This window comes from Dunckerocampus dactyliophorus, chromosome 12, assembly GCF_027744805.1.
Source record: "Dunckerocampus dactyliophorus isolate RoL2022-P2 chromosome 12, RoL_Ddac_1.1, whole genome shotgun sequence".
Lineage (NCBI taxonomy): Eukaryota > Metazoa > Chordata > Actinopteri > Syngnathiformes > Syngnathidae > Dunckerocampus > Dunckerocampus dactyliophorus.
Genome location: NC_072830.1, coordinates 22,255,287 through 22,280,367, shown reverse-complemented (window position 1 = coordinate 22,280,367; position 25,081 = coordinate 22,255,287). Strand labels below are relative to the sequence as shown.

Here is a 25,081-nt window from a genome sequence, read left to right as displayed (position 1 = left end):
AAAGGTGAACCGCGATGTAGCGAGGGAACACTGCGTATCGTATAGAAAGTTATTATTAGTCCAGTTTTAATTCATATGATCTCAGGTAGAATGAACTTGCAACGTGCCTCCCAATGTGCAAACTCCAGGCAGCATCTTTCACTCACCGGCCACTTTATTAGGTGCCCCTGCACTTTAAAACCATGCTGTTTTGATTGACATGTATTATTGCGGTTGTAATGTAGAAATGCACTCCATCATACTGAGAGCTGTTATTTTGCCACAATAGAGGGACAACACTTAGATAGCAGCTGCACCTAATGTTGTGGCCAGTGTGTGTAAGGCTATGACTAAATGTAGAAAATAAATGTCACGACTCACCCTTGACCCCTAAGCACATAGCTAAAGTTCATACTGGTTCATTTGGAGCTCTGCATTTAAAGAGGTAGTATCAATAATAGAGGGGCACACATTATAACGCAGTGGTGGACCTGCTCAGGTGTCCCTGCCTGTAACACGATCACTCAGCTGAGGGTCAGGTTCTCAATCCACACACACACAGAACTTCCTGTACTAACAAAGTGTTCATCTTCCTCACTTTCCCTCGCAGTTCTTCAGATGTGAACACATTCAGTGGCAGCTTTCCCAAATCTCACTCATCCCACTACTCTGAGCTCGGTGTGGCACACTTACCTGCATCGGTGCACCACAGTTCTGATTCTGGACTTGGATCAACACCTGTAAGTGATACACTCGGTTTCATGCACTACCTTAATACCTGCATTCTTGTTTAGTAAAGCACTATCAGTACACAACAATCTACACTAGGAGTCTCAAACTCGCAACTTTATTTCAACAAAGTGTAAGTGTATTCCCACAAGAATTGGTCAAACGTTCTTCAGCTTACTTGATAAGAGAGACTCTTTAACTGGGAAAGCAGCAGCCAACACTGATCTCCCAGTGAGCTTGTCACACAGTGAAATGAACGGGGGGGGGTTCCCCCTTTCCCTGGTTAGCATACATGGCGCTTGACTTGTTGTGTTACTGATACACTGCGTGAGTCCATCTGTATTCTTAATGTATTTTTTAATCAGAAAATGTCCTTCCTTGTTAGCATTCTAAGCAAAATGTTTACGCAAAACACTGTTTTATAATTCTAGTTTTACATCCATCTATTTTCTATACCGCTTCTCCTAATTAGGGTCGCGGGGGCTGGAGCCTATCCCAGCTGACTTCGGGCAACAGGCGGGGTACACCCTGGACTGGTCGCCAGCCAATCGCAGGGCACATATAGACAAACAACCAATCACACTCACATTCATACCTATGGACAATTTAGAGTCGCCAATCAACCTCACCTGCATGTTTTTGGGAATGTGGGAGGAAGCCGGATACCCGGAGAAAACCCACGCACACACGGGGAGAACATGCAAACTCCACACATAAAAGCCCAAGGGAGAATCGAACTAGGTCTTCCCGATCTCCAGGCTGTTCCTGTGTTGGCCAACTTGCTAACCACTGGACCACCGTGCGGCCCTCTAGTTTCACATGCATAAATAAGGTTTATTTTATCTTTATGTGACTGATCCTGCTTGTTGAGTATTAAGTGTCCCTCATTTGTGTGCGTTATGTGACGCAACAAGACCGCACACAACCTTTTGGAAAAAAATCCCTCCTTTTGGACAAACCCACACTCCTCTGGGCACACATTCAGTATATATTTCTAAAAGAGCCTATCCACTATCCATAATAAAGATGAGTAAATGATTATCGGACGGGAAACTTTCCATGGTTTCCCAACTACAAACGAACCACTACCCACTACTTAATAGTATCCCAAGTACAAAAATACAACCAACATAAAGCCTCATTTTCGGGTGAATCCCCACTCACAATGACAGGTTTTCAGTGCTGCGCCGTGTGTGGAGCACCAATATAAATTAAATATTCAAAATGAAACACTCTTAATGCACAAAATAATCATCGAACTTACTTATTTGTGCATATGATGCACACAGCCCAATAAACAACTTAAAGCTCTGTCTCCTTCCTGTTCTGGGCTCCTCGTGCCGTGAGGCGTTCACACACACTCGTAATTGTGAGTGTTAGGCGCTATGTTTTTCATTTTAATTCACATACCCCCATGACAATCGGCGTACCCCACTTTGGGAACCTATGTCTTATTGAAAATTGATTCAGTTAGTTGAGTCGGACCTTCTGGAACAAATTAAGGACACTAACCAAGGTTCCACTGTATTACTCTGGGGACTAATAAACAATAACTATGTCAACTCTAAACATAACTTTAGCAACTTTTCACCAAACAAGTGCTGCAAGCTAGGCTGGAAGCACTGCCAGCAATGCTGTGCTACCAGGTCTCTGGCGGGAATAGGCAAAAAAGAAAGCCTATGTTCTGAAGGACCAGTTCAAGTTCTACACTGTTTTTAATAAAGATTGAGAAGATTGGATCAGTTTTACGTTTTCTTTGAGCACCTGAAACCCTTTTTTGGGTGGAATACAAAGACTTTACCTGCAGCAGGTAAACTGAGTTTAAAAGTGAGTCGTCTTTCATAAGGCCTTTGTATCGCACTTTTTATGTTTTTAGCTGTCATACAAGTGTAAAAATAAGTTAACCACTGTTAATAGTAAAACTTGCTGCTTGGAAGGCTACTTTCCAGTCAGAAAACTGCAGCTCACATTTTGATGTACAGTCCATTCTCATTCTTCCTGCACTATTATTGTTACTGACTTATAGCCATATTGTACTGAGTAGCCAGGACAGATACATTTTTCTTTTACCAATTTTAAACGTTGTGTTGACATCAGTTTCCTTTCCAGTTCTATGGTTGTCGTCACATTGTTGCTCCTCTTTTTAAGGACCGACTGCAAAAACGCAAGTCAAAGATCTTCTACATAGCAGGAGTGCTTTGTTCTTTTATATTTGATATTCTTTTTCTGAAATGCGGTGCTACTTTTAGCCAGATGTAATAGGACACACACCTTCCAAAAAGTTCAACTTTTGTCTCGTCAGATCACAGAGTATTTTCCCAAAAGTCTTGGGGATCAAGATATTTTCTGGCTAAACTGAGACGAGCCTTAATTTTCTTTTTGCTCAGCAGTGGTTTTGGTACGCAGTATCTTTCTTATGGCGGAGTCATGAACAGTGACCTTAATTAAGGCAAGTGAGGCCTTCAATTCTTTTGATTTTGTTGTGGGGTCTTTTGTGACCTCTTGGATGAGTTGTTGCTGCATTCTTGGGGTAATTTTGGTTGGCCGGCCACTCCTGGGAAGGTTCACCACTGTTCCATGTTTTCGGCATTTGTGGGTAATGGCTCTCACTGTGGTTCGCTGGAGTCCCAAAGCTTTAGAAATTGCTTTATTCCCTTTTCCTGATAGATCTCAATTAATCTAGTTAAGTTATGTTTTAACAGGGGGGGGGGGGGGTAATTTGTTTTCCACACAGGGCCATGTAGGTTTGGATTTTTTGCTGTCTTAATAATAAAAGTTTCATTCAAAAACTGCATTTTGTGTTCAGTTGTGCTGTCATTGACTAATATTTAAATTTGTTTGATGTTCTGAAACATTTAAGTGTGACAAACATGCAAAAACATAAACAAATTTGCAAGGGGGCAAACACTTTTTCACACCTTTCACATTTTTTTTGTTACAGGAGTGCCTTTCTGGTTTTAAAGAGCTACTGCAAAAATGCGAGTGAAAAATGTTCTCCATAACAGGAGTGCTTTCCTCTGCTGTTTTTAAGGACCTACTACAAAAACACAAGTCAAAGGTCCTCAATGCAACAGAAGCGCTTTGCTGCTTTTAACGGTTTTAAGGACTTGCTAGTTGAAGATCTTCTATATGACAGGAACGTTGTGTTTTTTGTACACACTGCAAAAATGCTATTTGGTGCCACTCGTTTTCTTTTTTTGAAATTCCTTCCTTCCAGCTTCCGTCCAGCCGCTTCCGGTTTGTGTCATGGCATCGCCTACCTCAGTGCAACCTCACCGGTGATCAGCTGAGCTGTCCCAGGGTCAGAGAAGGTCTCTCTATGAAATACCAAATTATTGAATTAGATTGCATAACATGAAATCGTTACAGCTGCCTTTGGCTGGCTGATGATGTTTTAAAAATTGTGTCATCCGAAGGACCATGCGCTGAGGAGCTCTTTCACAGAGACAGGGATGCAGCTTGTGTGGAGGGATGGAGGATGAGGAGGATGAGGACAGAGGAGGAAGGGCAGAGTTGGGAGGAGAGAAAACAAGAGAATTGGGAAAACTGTCTGGTCAGTTTGTTTGTGTGTTTGTTTGTATGATGTGAGAGGGAGAGAGAGATATCCTTCCCTTCTAACTGCTACCTCCTCTCAGGAGTTAAATCTATCCTACCAGGATTTGGGGGATCCTTTCCAGCAAGAGAATTTCCTCCGCATCCTCCGCAGGTTGATCCGCGTGGAGCAATTGCAGCTGGTTGACAACTCTCTCAGCAACCTGAGTTCTGTCCGTCTGCCAAGGTATGTAGAGCAGCACCTCTTTGCACAATAAAAAGCCTCCTGTGTACTAAAGCAATGCTGTGTTCTTTGTCAGGTGCAGGATTCTAAATCTGCACCGTAACCACCTGGTGTGTTTACTCCAGTTGCCAAAACTGCCAGCTGTAGAGCAACTTTGTTTGTCCGAGAATGCCATCAGCTGCCTGGGAGGACTGGACACTCTGAGGAACAGTCCTCTACGATCCTTAAACCTGTCCCTCAATCCTGTCACCTTTACTGAAGACTACCGTGCACGGTAAGGAGCTCATATAAAGTGTCTTATTAGTGATTTCCTCACTAATAAGAGCTAATAAGAGCGTATAGGCGTAGAGCTAATCCCTTGTAGGGATAAGGGATTTAATTGGCATTGGATTTAATTTGGGCATTTAAAAAAGCCCCCGTGTGTAACTTCAGCTTTACAGATGCCGGTGCAACACTAAATTCATTCTCACTTCCTCTCCTGCAGGGTTTTCTCCTGTTTGCCAAATCTTGAGGTCCTGGATGGAGTCCCTAAACTGCCAGAAGACAACCTCCACACTGGGTTACACTTCCCACAAATCACCAGAATGTGCAACATTTTGTAACATTCTCCACAGATGGATTTGTGCTACACTCAGATCTCCTCCATCTTAGTTGTCTTCAAAACTGGACTGAAGAGAAACTTTTTTTTTTTACCTTAAACGTGCCACACAAATGCCAAGAAACAGACCCGACCCCAAAATACACTAACAAAATAGTTTGTTGGAGGATACAGGATCCATTGCCATGTCTCGTTTCAATGTTTTAGTTCCATTGTGAAACTGACAGAATGAAATCAGTGGAAGGAAATACCGAGTATGAAGATAATAAGGCTGATCTCAATACTTGGGATGTCCCTGTCCGATCTTCAGGATCCGGTTCGGCTGCCGATCCGCTCTATTTTGAAGATCGGCTAATATCGGTTTCCGCCACGAGATCGGGCCGATCCGGTTGCCCTATAACGTTCGTAACTCTGAGCCACACTCCAACATAGGTACGCCTCAAAGCTGGTTGGCACTTGACTCCCGCCACCCGCAAGAAGAAGAAAACGCAACACCACCATGCAGACATGTCCGCGGTGTACCGTGGTGAAGTTAGTTCCACGTTGGATGTTGGATATTCGGCTACGTAGCTACAGCCGTAGTTCCCCCTCACTGTGCCTGGACTGCTGTGTCATGGTGCGGGGAGCTCGCAAAGGAAGTGCTGCTCTAACTGCTGGTTGTTTATACGACGGACCGTCAATAAATTGCTATTGTGTTGAAGAGAGTTTGTTAAAAAAAAGTCATATACTGTATTCTAAATCACAGCACAGATCTATTGATCTGATTATTGATCTAAAACAAAATAATGAGTCCTACCCTAAAAGTATTTTGCACGCCCATTTTTTCCAATTTTATCTTTTATTGGATTAGGGACCTGACTCACAGAGGTTTGTTACAAAAGCCAAACCATATTGTTGATAATTCAATCCCAATTCCACAAATTCATGGTTTGTAAGAAAAGCTGATTATTAAAAAAAAAGAAAAAGATCGGTACCAGATCGGATCGGCAAGAATAAAAAAAAAATCGGAAGCCAAAAAATGTGGATCAGGACATCCCTACTCAATACTACATTTTTTATTTATTTATTTTTTTACATATTTTGCTTTACATACAGTGCACCGGAAAAGCACAAAATGTTTTTGTGAAATGTTTCCAAATGTAGAAACGGGAATACTTCCACACGTGATGTCATAGTTTTTTATATTTTCAATATTGTTGCTAACATATCAAAAAAAAACATTTTTCATGTTGTCATTATGTGGTGTTGTGTGTATGATTTTAAGGAAATAAATGTATTTATTCTATTTTGGAATGAGGCTGTCACATAAAATGTAGAAAAGAAATGAAGCGCTGTGAATAATTTTTCCGGATGCGCTGTACATTTAAATTTCAAGTGTCAACCTCAAAGTTAGTGATGATTGGCATAAACCAGTAAAAAAAAAAAAAAAGCAGCATCACATTTTCATTTTGAATGTGCACACTGACAGTTAAAGATGAATGAGTTCCCAAATAAGGCAAAAAAAAAAAAAATCGGTTCATGATTAGGCTAATTTATAACTCGATTGACTTTTGCAAATAAGGGATCGATCTGAAGAAAAAACATCATCTAAATGGAAATGTGTGCGCCTCCTCTGCAGCGGAATGAATTAATGGTGTCATTAATTCATTTTTTTTTGTTGGTCAGTTCCCAAAACCTAAATGAATAGTCATGTGTGCCTGCTTTTATATCAAACCAAGCAGAAAGCCGGGCCCCATCTCTAACGAGCACTTAAAATGAGCACAAAACAGGCACAAACTGCCACTTACATGCCTCATTGGCATGAATGTAAAAGTGTGCAAGGCTTATCTGCACGTGTCTGCAGAGAGGCGAGTAAATGAGCTGCAGCAGCAGACAAGATACAGGTCAAGGAGATGCTTGTGATCTCCAGGGAGTCATTTCGCAATGTAATCATCTGAAGCTGTTTTACATGCAGCCTGCTCTCGAGACGATATGGCATTAAAATGTCTGTCAAATTGACAAGTTGGGCTAAATGTTTTTTCATTCTCTAACCAGTTTGAATTTGTGTTAAATTATGTTTTTATTACATATCAGCAATAGATCATTTTAATAATACAAAGCGAATAAAATAATTTAAGAAAACAAACTTAAACTAGAAAAGCACTTGGAGAGCGCAGACCTCCACCAAGCGCTGTAGCTCCTTTTTCCAAGTACTCTGACCATTTTTTGTGGAGTTATATGCACAAATGCCGAAAACCGTCCTATATCACAATGTTAAAGAATCCTTCAAAAAAATTCCTGGATCCAGACGGATCACCCCCAAAATTTAATCACTTCTTCCACATCCCATTTCCGACAATTCCTAAATTTTTGTATCCAAATCCATTCAGAACATTTCAAGTTATTTTGAACAGACACACCAACAAACAGATAAACGCCTGCAAAAACATAATTAATAAAAAACATGATAATTAAACTAAATCGTAATTTAATCCAAGAATAACCGAACACGGCAAAACATAACTGAAATCATCTTTATTCCACAAAATCAGCTGACAAAACATGTCATTAAAATCCCACTTTTGTTTCAATAACAGTTAAAAAATATACAAATTAGCAACATATATTTTACTGTACATTGTGTAGTAGACGGTCTGGCAGAACATCGCATGAGGCTTGTGAATGTATTTCCACATCAGCAGTAAACATGTAATATAGCAGACAATGTACCTGTATGTATTTTACAATAAGGCAAGGAAAACATTGGCTGGTCTACAACCTGTACTTCAACTTCACTCCTAAACTCATGTCAAAGCAAAAGGAATCTGAGGGTGTGGGAATGGAAAGGCACATGCTGGCATGACACAGAAACAGCTTTTTGGACCGGTTAGTGCAGAATCCAGCTCTTATCTCAGTGTCATGAAACTGGTCAAAAATAACATTAAAAAAAAAAAAAGGTAAGAGTTGCATTTTATGATTGTCAGAGGCGTCACAATCAATGAACAATAAATAAATGAAGACACACTTAACGTGACTAATTTGCTTTACACATATCTTGATAAACTTACATTCTCTGCACGTGTGGGATTTAAAGGGCCATCATGTACACATGAAAGTAGTGAAAGTCTTACAAAATCATCTCCACACTTTAAAGACTGTCCCATTGCACAGTGTAAAGCGGATCAGTTCAACATCAGCCTTGTCACGTCTCCAGCTGACCTTCTTAGAGTCTTGACAGGATGGCTGTGGTCTTCCTTTTTGGAAATGAGGAAGAAAAAGCTCAGTGAGCAGCTGCTTATTGTCTTACATCTCTGCTCGTTGATTGGTTCCCTTGTCTCCACCAACACCGTCCTCGTCTGCTTCCTCTTCCTCGTAATTCTCTTCCTCGATGTTCTCCGCGTCTTTGCCGTGGGTCTCTTCTTTGTGCGGTCCCTGCATGCAAATGCATTATCGCTGTTGGAAAAACAGCAATCTCTGCAGCTGATTTCTAATTTAACATGACACGCATTCTTCTAAATCTTGACTGTAGGCAAGACACAAGGAACTGTGACTAATGGCTGTGCGTTGGGTCTTTTTCAGTAGAATTAATCTATACTGCTATCCAAGCTGTACACTGATAACTCTAAAGTACAGTGTATTCAAGTTTACTTTCTATAGTATTGTCCCCTGAGAAGATACAGTATGTATGTACCCTCATTGTAACCCACCTGTTCCATGTTCTCCTCATTGTAGGCGTCATCTCCATCCTCCTCCCCTCGGTCGTGTTTCTCTTTCTTCTCCCCACCAGCTATGTCCTCCTGAGCCTTCAATGTCAGTAAAGTACAGCATAACAAGTGGAATTATTTATTTTGACGAGACTGTGAGACATGAAGGCGTGCACATTTTCTTGATGTAACTATTATGGATGAGCATTCCAATATATTTCCCTGATCAACGATGGGGAAAATTTTAATGGGATGGGGAAATGAACGTTTCCATGCCATTGTCGTATTGAGCAGAATTGCTTATCGTCTTTGTGGTTTTAGCTCAACTTTCTATTACTGACTACTATCTATACTATGTAAAACTATTACTGATTACTATCATGATGTTCTTTAGACTATAAACCAGTGCTTCAGTTCCTTTAAGGCGTGATTAATGAACGGGTTCCACACATTTGGTGCAATTACTCAATAAGGATGCCGCTCCCTGATAATTATATTTGGCATGCAACAGATACATCACTCTCATACCTCCTCCTCTGCTTCCTCCTGGTACTGCTCATCCAGATTGTCCTCCTGCTGATCTGGGTTTCCAGCAATCTAGAAAAAGAAAGCGAGAAAGTGTTCTAACTGGCCCCTGGGATCGATAACATCATCACAATTCTCATTGTTATATCCCAGCCCTCCCACTCACCACCAGCTCGTCCTCCATAGCAGGATGCTGGAGGCCTGGGTGTGAGTCTACGTGCTGGGCTCGTGCTGCCGGCTCCTCCTCTTCCACCTCCTCCTCCACGACCTCATCCAATTCATTGTCCCGGTGATGGGACTGCTCGTCCTCGGCCTCCTCAAACTCGTCCTCTCCCTGGTTGTTGGGGTCATCCTCAGGGTCCAGCTCCCTGCCGTCGATGGCAACCTGAGGTAGAAGAGAAGAGGGGGAAGAAAGCACATTAGACTTTAGATGTTGAATTCATTGCCTCTCATAAATGTCATCCTCCATGAACCAGGAAGTAGCCTGCTGACTGATAAACAAGTGTACAAACAAACACAAATACAGCACTGCACTATATTTTACTTCTGCTTTTGATTGTCACTTTCCATCAACCTAACACAAGAGTGCTCTACTGAGTGCCATGGTGTGTGGCGATGTGGTTATACAAGTAGTTGATCAATTTAGATTTAAGATAGACGATGATGTCACCTGCTGATGTTGAGGTGCCTTCACTTTGTCCTCGTGTATCAGATGAGCATGTCTCTCTGTGAACAAAGAATAAAGCAAATGAAGTCTTCTGACAAGGTGACAGGACCACTCTGTCTCACCTTCTTCATTGTCAGCAGGGTGCGCCTCTTCTCTTTGGACTATATCATGGTCCAAGTTTTCGTACTCGGCCTTCTTCCTGAGAAGAATGACAACACAGGTTGCTCAGACGGACAGTGAATGCGTCTTGACTCACATTAAGACACATTTCAGGACTGTTTAACAGCCTTATTGAACCCTCATGAACCTGCTGAACGAGGGCACATTTAAATACAAACAAGCAGCTCGCTGTAATTTCATCTGACCTTTGTTGCTCCTCTCTTAGCAGCTGCTCCCGTCGGTCGGCCTCTTGATGATGCTGCTTCTCTCGCTCCTGCTCGTCCTTCAGCCTCACCTCCCTCTCCCTCAGCACTCTCTCTCTCTGGGCCTGCAGGGCGTCCTGTTGCATCTGGATCAGCCGGCGCTCTTTGGCCCGCTGAGCCTCCAGGCGTTGCTGCTCCTGCTGCTGCTCATAAGCAGACTTAGCACCCACCCCCTGAATGTGCGGCTCATGTTGTGGATGGACCTCCTGTTGGGTGATATTTAGGTATGATATAACCAGATATGAGCTGAACAGACACCAGAAGCTGCTATTAATCTGAGTCACAGGTATGTAATTAATCCTTGGGGAAAGATTAAAATGAAATGAAACAACAAGCGGAAGAGGTTGAAAGCAAATGGCTATTAATCAAATGAAAGCAAAGTCATATTTCCCTCTGAGATTAAAGCTAATTGATTTGTTTTGTGTGGAGGCTTTGTTTTGCTAAAGGTGTAATTCATTTAAGGATTAGAATTATGCAAATCAGATGAAAAAAAAAAAAACGACACCAACTTTTTGTGGTTCATGTATATGACTGTCCAAGGCGTTCTCGTCTGGCTGTTCCAATTTTGGCTCGCCTTCCTCATCGTCTTCCAGCTGCTCCTCATCTGGCCGCTGGTCCTGGTCCTCCTCCTCCAGCTTTTGAGGCTGGCCGGCTTGGGCCATCTCCTCCTCTGCCAGCTCCCGCCTCCTCTCTGCCTCTCCCTCCTCCAAGCTATGCTGGGACATGGTGGGGTGAGATTGGACCTCAGACTGAGCATGGGCCTCATCTTTTTGCTGGTCCAACTGAGACAAACGGTCATGGTGAGCTATATTTACACTGTGTGACCTTAAAGTTAAAAAAAAAAAAAAAAAGACCACTTAAGTATATTACCCTAGATTCTGTGTCATGGTCATCTTTTAGGATGGGTGTATCCTTATTAGGCGGCTCCAACATGGGGGCCTGCTGGGACTTGTGATCTGGTTTCTGGTGCACAAAGCTTGGCTGAGGCTGTCTCATGTCTGGTGCCTTATTCAGGGACTCCTTCAGCTGTTTATATTCATTCACTTGCACCTACATTAACAGAAGTACAAAAATATTACTCTTGTAAAATATTACTTTGACAATAAAGTCATAAAATTAGCAGCATAATTAATAGTCATTTCACATATAAAAGTAACAAGTGATTTTGTGAGCATAAATGTAAATCTTTTGTAACTCAGACTGTTTATTTCATTTTCAGTTTGCTCCTTTGTACTTCAGAAATAGCCTTGTTTACCAAGTTGATTTGATGTCCTGTACATTTAATGTGAGATGGACTACTCTAAGGAGGTTTGATTAAGAATATGTTCTGCAGTCTCTTGCGTTGTCTCCCTTCCCCCATTCTCTCTTAATGGCTGCCTGACAGTTCATATCAGTGTCAAGTCAGATAAACCATGCTTCCCCCTCTCTATCAGTGAGCAGAAGGGACAAGCAGAAGCAATGAAATGGGAGTAAGACAAAAACATTTGAGTAAGCAATTTATTGCAAAAAATCATTAAAGTGAAACAGGCTGTTCATAAGCTGATGAAAAGTTAAAGACCACAGCCTTTAAAAGCCCCCCAAAAAATGCAGATTCAATGTAATTTTCTGTCAGGTATTCACACTGTCATAATCGCTTGAGGCCAAAGGCAAAAAAGCTTTCACTCTTTGAACGTGGTCGGATTGTTGAGCCTCTCGCAGCGCGCCATTGCTGCTGAGGTCGCATGCAGTAAGACAGAAGTCGTTTGAAACTTCTTCAAAAATCCTGAGGGTTAAGGAAGAAAAAGTCAAGTGGTAGACCCAAAAAAATGTCACAGGCCCTGAGTTGAAGGATTCGACTGGCTGTACATCAAGGAAAACCCTTGGCCCAAATGAAGGTGGTTACTGGTGCAGAATGCAGTCCAATAAACACCTTGATAAACAGTTTGCTATCGGCATCTGCGAGAGAAGGGTTTTAAGAACAAAAAACATCTTCAAAAGGCCTGGTCTCCTTCAAAGCCACAAAATTGCCTGTTTGGAATTTGCACGAGGGCACCAAACACGGGACACTGAAAGGTAGAAGAAGGTTTTATTCTCTGATGATGGTCCTGATGGCTTCCAACGTTACTGGCATGACAAGGAGATCTCACGCCACAGTGGAGGGGGGCGCCATCATGATCTGGGGGGCTTTTTCTATCAATGGAACAATGAAGCTTCAAGTTGTGCAGGGGCGTCAAAAAGCAGCTGGCTATGTGGAGATGTTGGAGGGGGCATCCCTCATGACTCAAGGCCCTTGTTTATGTGGTAATGACTGAATTTTTCAACAGGACAAAAGGTGCAGTTCATAATGCCTGCCTGACAAAGGACTTCTTCCTTAACCTCACACTTTTGGACCATTTTGTGTGCTCCCCTAATATAAATCCAACTGATAACATTTGGGGATGGATAGCAAGGAAAGTTTATAAAAATAGATATCAGTTCCAGACAGCGGATGCCCTACGTGAAGCCATCTTCATTGCAACATTCAGCAACATTCCCACTAGGCTCCTGCAAACACTGGCAATGTCCAAACCAATTTTTGAGGTTACTAACAAGAATGACACAGCTACTTAGTCCATTTTTTAACCTTTTATTTTTATTTTAGAGGAGTTTCAGGTTTTTTTTTGTTTTTTTTTAGCTCTGGTCTTAAAATGTTGATCAGCTGATGAACAGGCCATTTAAATTTAATGGTTGTTTGCAAAAAATTGCTTCCTCTAATTGTTTTTGTCTCACTCCCATTTCTTATTTTTGCATTTGTAAGATCTACCCAGAGCCTCCTTAAGATTCAACAGTGCAAAATGGAAATTCTTGCAATTTTTCAACTTCCGTTTTCAATTGGTCGTAACATTTTGATCAGGAATGTATGCGGCTTTTATGACTGAAGAATCTGCTTCAGGATCTGCATTCGGCTGAGTGCCTACCTGAGCAACTGCTAGTGCATTCTTGTGGTCTTCCAGTGTCAGTGCAATCTGATCGTGTGCCGTCTTCAGGTCCTGATGTCTTACCTGAAAACACCAGTGCAATAAAACCAATGTCGCTGACGCATACATGATTATATTATATATTAGCAAAACATAGTCATTCCTCAGCATTTGTGTTACAGCACATATGCAAATTTTCTCCCAATATAGTTTTTTACTGATGATGTGAACGTGAATGTGCCGACATAGAGCTTGTCCATAAATATATTGCGGAAAAATAATCTAGGGCAGAACTCCAGACTAACTTATTTTAATAGGGACACAGCGGCCCCTAACTTTTTCCACTCATTTTCACTGTATTACTGATAAATACTATTAACTCCAATACAACCCTCTTTTCGTGCATGCACGCACGCACACACACACACACACACACACACACACACACACACACAGGCCGGCCTTCTTCTTTGGTGTTTGTCTGCTTTCTTCCTCTTTAGGAGTTGATGTTGTTGGCAAACTAGATAATTTCAAGCGTGGAAACAAAAATATTAAATAATAATAAAATAAAATGGGTAAATTAACCGGTAGGGTTGCCAACTTCTGCAAAAATAAATAAGGGACACCTCGTTGGCAGTGCCACCGAACCTGCCTGTTTTGTTTTTTTTTTGCCTGTAATTGTGTCATTTGATGCCTGTGTTAGAGTAATACTAATACTAGAAAATTTAATTGTTCAATAATATATTTTTTTGTTAAAAATAACACAATTAACAGAATAAAATAACGATTTAAATATATTTCTCATAGAAATCTGTCCTGCTTAAACAGGACAGTATAAAACAGGAGTCACATTTGCCGGGCAAAATGTGTAAACAAAGATGGTTCAAAAGTCAACTGAATGCGATTGAAACGTGAGCGATCGCACACACTGGCATCGACAGGCTTACACTGTGACAAGCTGTCGTCAATTGACTCCATATTTTACACGCTATTTTTCATTCTCATGGAAATAAGGGACAAAGTGCATCTCTTATCAACGCACGTACTTTTGTCTGGTCGCACATGCGCAAGTAGATGAAAAATTTACTCACGATGTCTCATATTTTACTCGCAAAATGCGACCATTTGGTCGCAATATGGAGCCCTGTAGGACTATTTCAAATGTGACTTCCGATTTACTACTAAATTCTTGTAAGCGTTTATTGCCTAATATAAAATATAACAAAAAATATTTATATAGGAGGATTCACACCCGATACAGCAACCTTTTTGCTGTGAGGCAAAAGTGCAAACCACTCTTTCATCATGCTGCTCTCACTCAAAAGGAAGAAACCATAGAGAGAAAGTCAAATTCGAAGAGCACAAGTCTTCACTCACCCGTGCATCCTGCAGCTGCATGTGAATGTCATGGTGAGCCTTCCTGAGTTGCTTATTTTCCTCTCTCAGATTATACACGCTGTCTGCAGGAATCAAAACATAAAATACAGGATTCGCAAACAGTATGCTGATGTAAACAATGGCTTCAGTGTCTTTATCATGGTGAGAGCTTTAAAAAAAAAAAGCTGTTGCAAAGAAAAGGGACTTCATTCCAATTCAGCGTGTGAACATACACACTCATATCTACCAACAAAATCAGACATGCAGTTTTTTAGTAAGTCAGACGTTGGAGACAAAGTAGGACTGTGAAAAAGCACGATTCTGTAAAATAAAAACCTTTTAGCTGGGCCACCTCCGCCTCTTTGGCGTGCTGCAGTTTATCGTAGCGGTCTCTGTGCTCATCCAGCAGCCGACTGTGATCGTTTCCCTGCATTTGATGCTGCTCCTGCAGTTCGTAATACTGCTTTTTTAAGTCATCGTGCTGGTTCTAATTGACAGAAAAGACTAATCAAAACATATACAATATGGTCTTTGCTTTACATTATACAGTTAAGGGTGTATCTTAAGGTAAGTATGTGTGTCGGGACAAACCTTTAACATTTGATGTTGCACTTGTAATGAGCTGATTCTGCTGCCGGAGTCTTGCTGTGTGAGCACACAAACAAAATGGTGTAAAAACACACAAAAGCAATCTTTATCATTCAGGGGCAGTGGGAGAAACATCAAACACAGGAAGCTGAAGAAAACAACAAAAACAAATGATTAAGTTTAAAAAGAATTTGAAATAAATTATAACATTTAATAGTGTTTTTTTTTTTAAACAGATGATTATGGGGAAGTAAGAGTACCTTTTCCTTGTTCAGTGACTGTTGTGCTTCAAGCTTATAAACCAGGTAATCTGAAAGATAGAAATGGTTTTATCATACAAATAAATATTTTAAAATTGTTTAAAAAAAAGGGTAGCTCTAGTTCGCATGCATTCTCATTATGAATTCTTATGCTGTCATTAGTCAAACACCCTTTTACCGGCAATATTTGTGATTCCACGTGATATATACTGGTAACACAGAGCTGAAAGCTCATATAGCATTCTCTTTTTTTACCTTCTTTGGCTTTTTTGTGCTCCAACTTCTCCTTTTGAAGAGACTTTTCCAGCCTGGAGCGATGTTCATACACCACTGAAAATGTGAAACAGTTGAGATAAACAGAATGTTTGCACATTACAGAAAACACATGAGAATGCAGACTTGCAGAGACAGAGCAATGTGAACAGGAAATAATAAAAAAAAAAAACACAGTTCAGAGAGTGAGCTTCAAACAAAACGCAAACTTCATGTTTTTCTTTCATTTTCTATGAAGTTTTTTTTTAATTCATTCATTTTCTACCACCTACGCTGACCACAGATGAGCTGGAGCTGAGCCCAGCTGGCTTTGGCCAAGAAGTGGGGCACTGCACGGTTTCCGCTACCTGTAATTGATCGTGCCGGTGTGCCACTACAAAATAAAAGCCGCCACACCTTAAACAATAGGGGGTTTTCCAAACTTGAAAACAATTTTAAGTAATATATTGTATGAATATATATATGCTATATAGATACATATATAGCTTATTATTTACACACGTATTGACCACAATTAGTTTGAAAACGATTTAAAATACCATCAAAAATATTTCACCGTGCTTTATTTTGATAGGCACGCATTGGCATTGCCTGTCTGCATTGCTGGCACTTGCGCACTTGTGTGACCAGATACGCGACACGTCTTGCGTAGACTTTCACTTTGTTTCTTATTATCGGGAGAATAAATAGCTTGTAAAATGTGCACGCAATTGACGACAACTTGTCACATGTTAAGGCTATCTCTGCCAGCGTATGTGATAGCTGACGTTTCAATCTCATCCGACTCTCTGGCATTTTTGTTCACACAACATGCCTGGCTGATGGCATCTAGCTAGCTCGGAGCTACAAGTGGTTATTATGTTCATGGGACACATAAATCATCATCACAATTTCCTTTTTGTGTCACTTAACAATCTTGCTAGAATACTTACGGCTTGTCTTCAAAACACTAGTTGTGCGTCGAAAAACACAGGGCAGATTTAGACAGTGACGCTAGGGGTCTCCAACAGGTAGTTCACCAGCTGATGTTGAGTAGTTAACCAAATTGTATTTGCTTCAGCTCTTCGTAGTTTTCTAAGTGTTCTATTCAAACAAGACGCCTGTATTTAATGACAAATGAGCACAGTGAGTGAAGATGTGCTTTGTAAATAAAGTGCAATTTAAATGTCAGTCACACGAAACACAAATATCGCTCTCTCTTTTGGTCAAAGTAGCTTTAATAGTGCTGCAAGTTGGATACACCTGTGCTGTCATAACCCTGGACTCTGAATTTATACAGGATAGATTTCCATTAGAAAAATACTGAAGTTGTTATTTTGTTGTGTTATTCTGAACTAAATATATTATTGAACAGTTAATTTCCCATGTATTCATATTACTCTAAAACAGGCATCAAATTAAATGTAAGTCTGTGTCAAATAGTAGAAAATGTTGTACTTTTGTACTAATAGTCACAATTGGACTAAATAGGCCAGCTAAAAAAGGAGGCTCAACATTTTAGACCCACGTTAAGTGCTCTCAGCAACTTTGCCATTAAATTAAACAGTTTTGCAATGTTCTCGGTTCACGTTCTGCTGGTTGTTGAAAAAACGTTAACGAAGATGATCAATAAATAAGTCGTAAAAAATTGCTATTTGTCATTTTTAGAAAAATGCAGACGCAGCAGCGGCATGATACAGCGGCGGCAGTCCGCCCGCCCATGCAGCCCAACACCATTGCTTCAAAAAAAAATCACAGGGTATCACTCAGTATGTTGAAATGCTCAGTCGGATTCCTGAAATAGTTTCTCAATTTTTCACACTTCTACGTGAAGTCCCAGTTTACATGCACTCTGTCTATTGCGATGGTGGCCCAAATGTGTGCCTTTTAGCTATCGGTATGTGGATAGAGGAAGAGGATGTGTCATTCAAATAGCTGTCACTAGCAGAAAGCCTTTGACCTTTTTATAACTCTTTTGTGTTGTTGGTAATGGTTTAACGTGTGTTTAAATGACATCTGCTTTGGTTCTTGTGGTTATGGGCTTCCTCTGAGGCATAGAAAAATATCACTGTTGAGATGGCTTGCTTTGACACCAAATATTTAAAAAACAACTTTCTGCTTCGCAATGAATTATTTTTAATTCAAGTATTACAGGTCAATGAAGTTTAAATAGTTGTAAATGGATATTCCATTCTTTAATGTTGTTAAGAGCGGCGCTGGTCACCTTTTTCTGTTATAGCTAATGATTTCTTGTCATCCTGCAAGAGTTTCCCATGTAATACTGCTTCAAATTCCCACTATGGGGGAAACTTGTGCATGACAAGTGTTGCACTCAGCTGCAACGTCTTTTTCAGATCTCAACAAAAAATACACACAGCCGACATCACTCCTACTCCATGCTTAACATGTTAGCACACGCAGTTGTTGTGATCATGTGGGCTCTATAGTTTTACATGCAATTCTAAATGCATATAAATGACGAATGAAAGGAATAATAAAAAATAATTTTACATTTAAAATTACTTTTACCTTCACTGAAGACGTGACTGTTGCCAAAGACACGAGGTGGCAGCAAGATCAACACCTTCCTTTTAACAACCAGAGTTCCACAGACAGTCCTATTATAATGTCTGTATGAGTGAATGCGAACTATTGATGTGCAGATCTATACTGAAATATTGATACTTCCGACACCAGCTCTTCACGCTCTACAATCAAATCGATACTTTTGATACTTCAGTCATTTGAGGTCATGTTTGTCTGTTCAGAGGATGACTGATCGGAAACAGAGCTATGTGTGAATGGTGAATGAAGTTCTCATTCTTATAGCTGTTCTTAATAATTGATCATTTATTTTAAGGTTTTTATTTTTTACTTGGCTATATTGTAAATCATTCTGCTGCCTCGGTATATACTTAAGGGTTTAAAATAAATAAATTACTTAAAGTATTAATTTATTTAAATTATTATTTTACTTACATTTCTAATGTATTCAATTAATAAATTAATTACATGTCTTGTTTTGTTTATGCTTTATGAAATACACTACTTTTTAACCAGTATCTGTATCACCGATAGCAGCCTGAATTTTACCACGTATCGGATTGGAAACAAAATCAGTGTTATTGCATATCACTAGGGCAGGTAGCGCCAAACTGCCAACTCTATTTGTAGTGGTCCAAATTTATTTGTGGCGTGTTGCCGCAAATGAATGAATGGGAAAACACTGCATGGAGACAACCATTCAGACTTACATTCACACCTATGGGCAATTTATAGTCTCCAATAGACCTAACATGCATGTTTACAGTAAAGCCATGCAAGCACAGGAAGAACATGCAAACTCCATACGGAGGTACGAACCCAGCACCATCTGCCTGTGAGGCAGAGCTACTAACCACATGTTCCACAGTGCTGCCCCATAAATACATAGTATACTCCATGCTGTCCTCATCGTGGTTGTACAGTATTACGTAGAACTTCCAAACACATCTTCACACACATCAGAATAGGAATCAGCAATTTTTTAGACCAATTTCCAAAACAGCGTGATGAAAGTGTATGAGCATCGCGTGAAACAAGGCAGAGCTCTATGGCGTTGACCTTTGCTGGCCTGCTGGTTTAGATAGGAGGATGATTGGATTTGTTGAGTGGAGTAGTGGCACACAGCCTGAATAATGTCAATCACAGCACACCAAGAAAGGGCCGGCACTGGTTGCCTGTGTAGGTTTATGCGCAAATTTGCGCCCATGATCATGGTCAAACACCGGAGACTGGCGCTATCGTTGTGAAAAGCAACAAGAAAAACTGGCAGTAAGCAGCTGTATGTTATGGTATGGTATACCGTAAAATAAATGCAGTTTTCAGCTTGTTTAATGTTAGGACAATAAAACATACTGTACCTTCTCACATAGTCTAAATTGAAATTGGGAAACATCTCTATTTTTACGACCTTTTAGTGTTCTATGACCGAAGTGTGTCAATATAAGTGAATTAGCTGCCCTGTAGCTCTCACTGCCCTATTTACTCTGCCATCAATACGGTGACGCTGCTAACACTGGGCATAACATTCTATTAGGCTTTCCTGTCTCCGAGAAAATGTGGCCAAGTGCCAGGACCAAAACAGCCTTGTACAATCAGCTTTTGTCTTGAAATAGAAAATGAAACAAACACAAATTTGCCCTTGAGGAGACATTATGCCATGCAAGTGTATAAAGTACACATCTGTTTTAAACCCAATATTTTTAATTACACGTTGAGGGAAGTGTAATTTTGGGTGTGTGTTTTACTGCTTGCAATTAACGGAACCCTGACACACATTCAGTGCCTTGTGTAGTAAAAACTTGATTCAGAATTGGTGAAGCCAGACCAGCAATGTCTGTTTAGCAGCTGTTCGTTTTAAACTAATTATTGCGGCATATAAAGCTTAAAAATCTATCCAAACGCTGCAGCAGGTTAAAACATGGCGATTTACTCTGACGATGCACCACGCCGAACCATTGTACATTACAGTCATCTCTCATTTATCACAGTTAATTGGTTCCAGGCCCGAACGTGCCAAGTGAATTTCCGCGAGGTAGGATTCCTTATTTATAAATGGAATATTTTCGTAGTTAGAGCACGGAAAACCTGTTCGCGACCTTCTAAAGCCGGCCACTTCACCCATCTCTGCTTGAGAGACCGAGTTGGACAGCCAGCCCACCGGAACTATTGATATCAACTCCTAATGCTAAACCAAGTCAAGGCGCTGTTGAAAAGCGAAACAGATCCAGAGTAAGTAAAGCAATGTAATTTTGTGTTGCAAATTATAAAATGTTGGCTAAATTCTTGTACATAACGCATTGTTGTAATTAATTGCCGCATGAAATGGTCTCTGAAGAAAGTACATTTAACTCACATAAAAAGCCTTATTTTTAAAATGCAAATTTTAACACTTTATGAACGTTGCATTAATATGAGGAGGGCATTTTAAATACTATGCTAGTGGCATTTAGGAGGAACTATAGTTGGTAAAATGTAAACCGTTCCGAACACTACTAACCAACCTGTTGGGCCTATAACATGTTCATTGACAATATTATTGATTGGGAACAAATACAAATGATATGATTACTATTATCATCATCATCAGCTACATCACAGGTGTCAAACACAAGGCCCGGGGGCCAGATGTGGCCCGCCACATCATTTTATGTGGCCTGCGAAACCTCGGCAATAATGCATATCAATAATGCACTTCACCTTTGTCCTTCTAAATGTATTTGATCCATCATTTTGACAGAAAAATGTTACTGCTTGCAGTTCTTCTAAACGTCAGTATTGTCTAATCATGCAGCAAGACATTCCACGCATTTTTCAAAAATAAATACTTGAATGTTTGCTTGTCACCATGACATTCTCACTTTACTTCTCATTTCAAAGCAAGTTATCCATCAATGTGTTAGTACAAATATAATAATCAAATGCATGGGCAATTGTGTAATAATATCATGAGGTTCTATTCAAATTTATATTCATATATACTGACAGTTACAAGTGGCCTTCTGAGGGCAGCCGTAACTGCGATGTGGCCCTCAATGAAAATGAGATTGACACCCCTGATCTACATCATCATCGTTATTATATCGAGCTTGAACAGACACATCTGTCACAAGGCAACACAAGACTGCAGCAGCAGCAGCCCTTCTCCTCGTGTGACGTCACAGCGCTACACAAAGTTGATGGAACCCACCAACTTTGAAATTAAATTGCTCAAGTTACCGGCGGCGTACAACATTTTGGAACCTATTAACACATGTGGGGAGGTACTCTACATGTCCCAAGGATGTTTTTAAAGAAAAAAAATCCTGGTTGGCGTAACCTTTAACCCATGCAACGATACCTCAGCCGGCGCATTAAATGATGATGACAAATACAATACAATCTACGATACATGGCTCACGATCTCGATACTGCGATAGGGTGAAACTAGGTCCACAATTAATCATCATTTTCTTTGTCGATTAATCTCAAGCTTGTTGTTTCGATGAATCAAGTAATCGGTGAGGCCTTAGACAAACCAAATCAGTATGAACCAAACACAAACAGTTTGTGGTTTGGTCCGCAACATATCAGAAAAGAGGCTAAAATACCGATTGCTGTTTTCCAAAGTCAAAGCTGACGTGTGTGAATATCCTGTTTTGCCAAAACACAACAACAATAGGTCTGCTTTCATGGATGACTAAAGAAAATTTTAAAAAATAATCATATTTGAGAAGCTCAAATAAAAAAGAAATCACATTTTTAAATTTCAAAAAAAGATTAATAGAATACCAAAATAGTTGTCGATTAATTAGATAAATCGATGAACCACAGATTGATCGATTAATTTTTGCAGCTCTAGGTGAAACAAAAACAAAAATACATTTCATAATTCATATTTTGAAGCATAATTTAACCAGAGTACAAACAGCAATAGCAATAGTGCAACAACACTGACACTTTTTTATACAACATAACTAAACAGGTTTTGTATTTACTGTATATTTAGGTGTCTGACAGTGTCGCTATTTTAAATTCACTCAAAAGACACATCTCATGTCTCTCAAGTAGATCAACCCTATAAAGCAGAAGCATAACAAAATAAATATTTCCTGTTGTACAATTGTAGTGACTTAATCACCAGAAAGAGTGACCCAGATAAGGTTGAGCAGCATGAGGACAATGCTGACACTAAAGGAAGTAAACAAAACAAACGGCTCTTGAGTGAACAACACAACCTTTAGCATTTCAATAGAAAAATCAACATTTCTCCTACTAGGCACAGTTTTGGTAGTGGTGGTGGTAGTGAACGAGGTGGCTGTGCATGTCTGTCGTGCCGCCCATGTGTCATATTTTCGTGAAACACTTCTTACATACACTCCTGATCAAAATTAAATAAAAATTCACTCTAAATCAGGATAAAAAGACTAGTTGAAAAACTGCAAAACATGTACATTTCGCACTGTTGGATCTTAAGGAGGTTCTAAGTAGAGCTTCAAAATGCAGAAAGAAGAAATGGGAAAGAAAAAATGGGAGTGAGACAAAACATTTTTCCAGTAACAGATTTTCCGCACTGTAAAAGGCGTACTTAAAAGCCTTTAATTTTCTCAAAAATCGACTGTGCGCCTTATAATCCGGTGCGCCTTACGTGTGCACTGAGTTCCAAAATCTGTAAAAATGTTGTCGTGCGACTTTGGTAAGCGCTTGACTGTCGGACCATTTCCCGCTGACACAGGGTAAGCTATTTATTGCAAACAAGCATTAAAGTGAAATAAGCTGTTCAGCAGCCGATCAAATGTTTGAGACCACAACCTTTAAAAGTATAAATATCGGCAAAAATGTGGATTCAATGTAATTTTCTGTCAGGCATTCAGACTGTCATGATCTCTTGATGGCAAAGGCAGAAAAGCTATCTCCGTCAGACTGTAGAGCTGCATAAGCAAGGACTTTCGTAGCGTGCCATTGCTTCTGAGGTTGGATGCAGTAAGACAGTCATTTTAAACTTCTTAAAAGATTATGAGGGTTATGGAACAAAAAAGTCAAGTGGTAGACCCCAAAAAAATTCACTGGCACTTAAGTGGAAGACTGGCCGTTTGTTAGGGCTAGGCGATATATCGATATTTTTTAAGCACAATATGAAAACCAACCATATCGTTGATATCCACATAGCCTGGATTTGCGCTGCATCTCCCTCATCCCTGTATGCAGGAGGAGGTAAGGAGCAAAGTTGGGAGCAATTCAACTTCAGGGTTTCAATAACTCTGCTGCTCTGTTATATACTGAAAAAACAAGCAATTTTGGTGGTGATAAGAAATATTTTTAAACGATGCAGCAAAGTTATTCCATTCAACCATTTCCTATGCCGCTTGTCCTCACTAAGGTTGCGGTGTATGCTGGAGCCTATCCCAACTGACTTTTGGGCAAAAGGCAGGGTGTACCCTGGACAGGTCACTAGCCAATCGCAGGGCACATATGGACAAACAACTCACACTCAGCAGCAAAGTTACTGAAGCACAAAATTTGTCACTCTCAAATTTTGTCGTCATGGCTGTTGTGTCCTCTATGAAGCAAAAAACCCCACTACATAGGAGGGTCTAATGCAAAACCCAGACATGCCCTCAATCCACTTAACTCTCAGTTGAGCTCCTTGCTAAAACCTAACCTGGCTTGTCACAAGATTAAAAAGCATCGCAGGGCTAAGGTGTTGGCCTGTGGGCCAAGGCTCTGTGTTTGAGGTAACACGCAGCAGAATCAGCAGAATAGTACAACTGAGTTGAAATCCAATTGACTTCCCCGTGCTTTATGTATATTAGTTGTTCACTGTGTAGTTGTTGGTGTAGTTGATGAAATGGAAAACTGATTTTCTAATTAGTGCAAATGCTTCACGACTAAAAGAAATACAGTTTCAAAGCATGTGTTAACACATCAGAGTTGTTGAGCATGAAGTACTACAAATGAACAAAAAAATATATGTTTGAGTGTGGTGCAATCATTAACCACACGGCCGCTGTTTACCTTGGAGCTGCGCCGACAGTGACTCTTGGTGCTGCTGGTACTTCAGTGCCATGGCCTCTGTCCTCTTCAACTGCTTGTGCATCTCGTAGGATATCATACCACCGTACATCAGCCCGCAGACCACCGTAACCAGCAAGAGACATTGAAAGATTCTCCGCTGCCTTCGCGAACAAACCCCGTTCCCCATGTTGGACCCGGGCCCCTCCCCGCCTCTTGTGCGCGTAAGCCCCGTCTCTACAGCAGGAAACTTCCCGACTCAACTTTCCACCTCGCCCCTTAGTCCAGGAACATTTTCCAAGCAGAGCAAATGAGTTAAAGACGAAACATGGACTGGTGTAAACATTACTTTCAAACGACAACCGTCATTCGTAGCGTGCCTCGCTTTACGACAAAGTGGTTGCTCAGATTTTTTGACTTGATGAGCCACGGTTGATGTAACGTTGCAAAAAACGACTCGCTCACTCCTTTTCCTTGCAGATGGTTGTTTCTCCGACACAACTTACACAAGTTTTGCGAAAAAAGTGAAGTCTGACGTTGCCAACGAGGCCTGCATGGCACCTTTAACTTGAGTTACGTGTCACCCGGTAGATACCTACCATCCAACCGCAACTCTACAGGAAGTCCCGCCCACACATATATTTATAACCACCTCCCATGAATATACATTTCACCTATTGGTAGCCAGAGGCGTCAATCAAAAGGCGGTTCATTGACATTACGTTTCTGTGATTTCAGAGGCATTATGTGTATTGTAT

At 40.5% G+C, this 25,081-nt stretch overlaps 2 protein-coding genes across 3 annotated transcripts; one reads left to right on the top strand and one right to left on the bottom strand.

Annotated features, from left to right (window-relative positions):
• Positions 1–274: 274 nt before the first annotated feature.
• LOC129190897 (leucine-rich repeat-containing protein 9) lies at positions 275–6,268 on the top strand. 2 transcript variants are annotated; one of them, XM_054793638.1, is made up of 6 exons: positions 275–719; positions 3,926–4,019; positions 4,125–4,261; positions 4,344–4,486; positions 4,560–4,757; positions 4,968–6,268. In XM_054793638.1, the coding sequence occupies exons 3-6, from the start codon at positions 4,187–4,189 to the stop codon at positions 5,083–5,085; spliced, it is 534 nt and encodes a 177-aa protein (XP_054649613.1). In that variant the 5' UTR covers positions 275–719; positions 3,926–4,019; positions 4,125–4,186; the 3' UTR covers positions 5,086–6,268. The 2 variants fall into 2 exon arrangements, with proteins under 2 accessions (XP_054649613.1, XP_054649614.1); XM_054793639.1 differs by having other exon boundaries at positions 3,926–4,261.
• Positions 6,269–7,577: 1,309 nt separating this feature from the next.
• golim4a (golgi integral membrane protein 4a) lies at positions 7,578–24,924 on the bottom strand. The gene is made up of 16 exons (XM_054793578.1): positions 24,327–24,924; positions 15,795–15,869; positions 15,540–15,589; positions 15,283–15,336; positions 15,028–15,178; positions 14,692–14,774; positions 13,315–13,398; positions 11,249–11,428; positions 10,888–11,160; positions 10,322–10,584; positions 10,079–10,155; positions 9,960–10,015; positions 9,456–9,674; positions 9,293–9,361; positions 8,768–8,863; positions 7,578–8,492 (listed from the first exon to the last, which is right to left on the bottom strand). Exons 1-16 carry the CDS (start codon positions 24,511–24,513, stop codon positions 8,364–8,366), a joined length of 2,046 nt encoding a protein of 681 aa, XP_054649553.1. The 5' UTR covers positions 24,514–24,924; the 3' UTR covers positions 7,578–8,363.
• Between the last annotated feature and the right edge of the window lie 157 nt (positions 24,925–25,081).